The following is a 3,946-nucleotide window of genomic DNA, read 5'->3' as shown; positions in this document are numbered from 1 at the left end:
GAGGGGCCGGTCTAGAAAGCTGACCTCCAGACCAAAGTTATAAATTTAGGCTGCAGACAGAGAATTGTGTTCACATGATGGGGGCAGCCTGAGAAGCTGGTGTGATCCAATCTATATCGTCCTACCCTCAGGGAGCAGAAAGCAACTACCAGTTAGATAATTTATGTAAGTTTCTCCTCTTTATTTTATACTGTTTTGCATAAGTTGTATGTCTTGTTATTATCATATTTTTATACCTTTTTCTTATTGTAAGCATTGAACCTTTTGTTATTAAAGTGTAAAACTTTAAAGGGAACCTGTCACCCCGTTTTTTCAGATTGAGATAAAAATACTGTTAAATAGGGCCTGCGCTGTGCGTTACAATAGTGTATGTAGTGTACCCTGATTCCCCACCTATGCTGTGAAATACATTACCAAAGTCGCCGTTTTCACCTGTCAATCAGGCTGGTCAGGTTGGGTGGGCGTGGTGACATCGCTGTTTCTTCCCCAGCTTTCCGTTGGTGGCGTAGTGGTGTGCGCATGTCCAAGTGCCGAATCCACTGCGCGCAGGTGAAGAAAAAGTGCGCGATCTGCGCTATTACCCTTGTCATCGGTGGGGGCGGCCATCTTCCTGAGGCCGTGCGTGGGCAGATGGAGTGCTCTGCTGCACGGGGCTTCAGGAAAATGGCCGCGGGATGCCGCGCGTGCGCAGATGGAGATCGCGGCGGCCATTTTCCTGAAGCCGAGATGCAAACTCGGCATCCGGAAAATGGCCGCCGCGACCTCCATCTGCGCACGCGCGGCATCCCGCGGCCATTTTCCTGAAGCCCCGTGCAGCAGAGCAATCTGTCACTGTTTGCAATAAAGTCACCATTGGTCTCGGAGACACTGGGGTGTCCCAGGTGCGTCCAGCCATGATAACGACTGCCGATATCATACCAGGAAAGACTATGTCTATTACCGGGATTGGAGGGGTCAGGCCTGTCGTGCCCATGGCCCGTGTGTACCTGGATTGGGGAGCAGGGAAGGGACTGAGGGAAGTGGGAGTATCAGAGGCTATTCCCACCAATGTGTTGCTAGGCACGGACCTGGGGAGGATGGTGTCCTACTATGTTCCTCCCTCGCAAGTAAATGATGTGTGTGTATGAGCGGGTGTGTGGCCTGGGTCGGTGTGTGATTTAGGCTATGTGCACACTTTGCAGATTGCACTGCGGATTTTTCCGCAGCAGAATTCCTAAATCCACAGTGAAAACCCATCGCGGTTTTTACTGCGGTTTCTTCTGCGGATTTTCATCTGTAGTTTTCTATTGGAGCAGGTGAAAATCCGCAGAAAAGAAGTGACATGCTGCGGAATGTAATCCGCAGCATTTCCGCGCGGTTTTTTCCGCAGCATGTGCACTGCGTTTTTTGTTTCCAATAGGTTTACATTGTTCTGTAAACTCATGGGAAACTGCTGCGGATCCGCAGCGGTCAAATCCGCTGCGGATCCGCAGCAAAATCCGCAAAGTGTGACTATAGCCTTATGCTCCCATTACAGCACAGGAAGGAGGTTGAATGCTGGACTGAGAGTGGGGAGATAGATTAACCCTTGCAGGCACAACCCCCAAGTCATGTGTGAGAGCAGGCATGTGATGAATAAGTGACACCACGGAGAAGGGATCTGTGACACAAGGTATCATTTTAATCCGTATAACTGCGCTGACCTGACACTGTCTGTAGGTTACTTTGCACAATCCTGCTGATAGGTTCCCTTTAAGTGCTGCTGAAGCTTTTTTGACCACCGAATTACAGACGTTAAGTGTGCAGAAGCTGTTGATTGATCGAGTGACTGTCGACACAACGGCATCAGCCTCTTACCTCTCAATGAGGAAATGACCACTTTAATGCGTGCTGTTGGCCTTAAGCATGGATGTTTTCCTCACTACATACACAGGTAAGTGGGCCTATATTTAGACTAGATGAGCACCCCTGAAATAGGGTACTCTGAGTGATGCTTAGTGGGTAAATCACTCATTAGTAATTGACTGATTACATATGTTAGATTGCCATTTACTTGGTTAATATACACTAATAATGTAGGAGGTGACTTATTATTGATTGTCAATGACAATGACATCCATTATACTGTATCTTCCATTTGGTTTCCTTCAGTGCTAATTTTACATCTTTATTTCTCAAAGTGTAAATCAAAGGATTTAGCATTGGAGTGATAATGCTGTAGAACAAGGTGGCCATTTTGTCTTGGTTGGCAACATGAACGGTTTTAGGTCTCAAGTATATGAAGAAAATGGTGCCAAAAAATAATGCAACCACAATCACATGTGATGCACAAGTGGAAACCGCTTTTTGCCGTCCCTTTGCTGTATGAATCTTCATTATGCTAGAAATTATATTAATATATGTAAAAAAGATGACAAAAAAGGGGAGGACCGCTACCACCATTGCGCAGAAGAAAAGGACAATCCTATGGAGAGATGTGTCTGCACAAGCCAGCTCCAGCAATTTTGGGGCCTCACAGAAAAAATTATTCACTACATTTGGCCCACAAAAAGGTAACTGTAATATATACACACAGTTTACTATTGAGTTTATTAAGCCTGCAACCCAAGACCCAGCTGCCAACTTAACGCACAAAATGGGATGCATAATATTGGTGTAGTGTAAGGGGCTGCATATAGCCACATACCGGTCATAGGCCATTGATAGTAACAAGTAACACTCTGTCCCTCCTAGAGACATATGGAGAAACATTTGGGTTACACAACCCATACAAGAGATGGTTTTCTTCACTGCTAAGAAGTTTATGAGCATGTTGGGAACTACACAAGAAGTATAGCAGATATCTAAGAAGGAGAGATTTCTCAAAAAGAAGTACATTGGAGTGTTGAGTCGAGGGTTTATGCTACTGATCCAAATTATTAACATGTTACCTAATAAAGAAACAATATAACATGTAAGAAATACAATGAATAGCAATATCTGCATGTCCTGCCTGCTGGTTAGTCCTAGAAAGATGAACTCAACCACAGTGGTGAAGTTCCTTGTGCCCATTGTCGAAGCCTGAAAGCAATGATGAATACTATATTAATAACATGATAATGCAATGGCAAAGGTTCACTATTCTATTACCAAAAATAACATTCAATAAAGTAACATTTAGTAAGTAAGATCTGCATAATAGCTAGAAAAAAAAACAACTTTCACCATTACAGTATATTTCTGCTTGTTTGGTTGTTGTTTTTTTGATAATTCTGTGCTCCAAAATGTTCATGATATATCTTTTATAGCAGTCATACCTTTTGTTCTTCTGAAACACAGGTCCAAACCCTCTACATATATTTAAACACTAGCATTCTGTCTTCTTGCTGCCATCACTAGAGCATTCTAATAAATAAAAATAAAGAAAATTGGCACGCACTGAGTAATCTAAGGAGCGAGGTGCTGGTGTAATGGACTATTCAAGTCCTAAATATCAGAATAACCTGATGATTTATGTTGCAATGATAGTGAAAATTTATTAATAGGACATTAAACATAGGATTCCACAATGTAGAAAGCGACCAGAAACTGAACTGACGTTTCGACTCCTCCCGAGTCTTAATCATATAGTCGCTTCATATAGGATAAATCGGACATACAGGGAGTTCCCTTGAGGTTTGTGAGTGCACTGTTCCACAGCGTTGTGGTGTATCTATGTACCCAATGTCCCAAGAATACAGGGCCTGTCCTGCTGGCTGTATGAGCGGCGCTCCCGCGCCTTGCTGTAGTGGCATTGTAATTTACTACTATGGTCACTGATGAATAGTAGAGATTCCGCTTATATCTAAACCATAGTTCCCATCTGTTTCAAAAATCCAATAAAGAATAAGGACAGCACCTCACACGTTGGTGAAATTAAATCACCTTTATTTTGCCATCTGTTTCAAGTCTTTAAGAAGTTTTTTCTTAAAGGGAACCTGTCATGTCC

General features: G+C 43.3%; 1 protein-coding gene across 1 annotated transcript; it reads right to left on the bottom strand.

Annotated features, from left to right (window-relative positions):
• Positions 1-2,079: 2,079 nt before the first annotated feature.
• On the bottom strand, positions 2,080-3,030 carry LOC138674582 (putative olfactory receptor 2B8). Its single transcript, XM_069762399.1, has one exon. The coding sequence runs from the start codon at positions 3,028-3,030 to the stop codon at positions 2,080-2,082; it is 951 nt and encodes a 316-aa protein (XP_069618500.1).
• Positions 3,031-3,946: the final 916 nt, after the last annotated feature.

The sequence above is a fragment of the Ranitomeya imitator genome, chromosome 4 (assembly GCF_032444005.1).
Source record: "Ranitomeya imitator isolate aRanImi1 chromosome 4, aRanImi1.pri, whole genome shotgun sequence".
Classification (NCBI taxonomy): domain Eukaryota; kingdom Metazoa; phylum Chordata; class Amphibia; order Anura; family Dendrobatidae; genus Ranitomeya; species Ranitomeya imitator.
The sequence above is the reverse complement of the archived record's forward strand: the minus strand, read 5'-3'. Positions and strand labels throughout refer to the sequence as shown.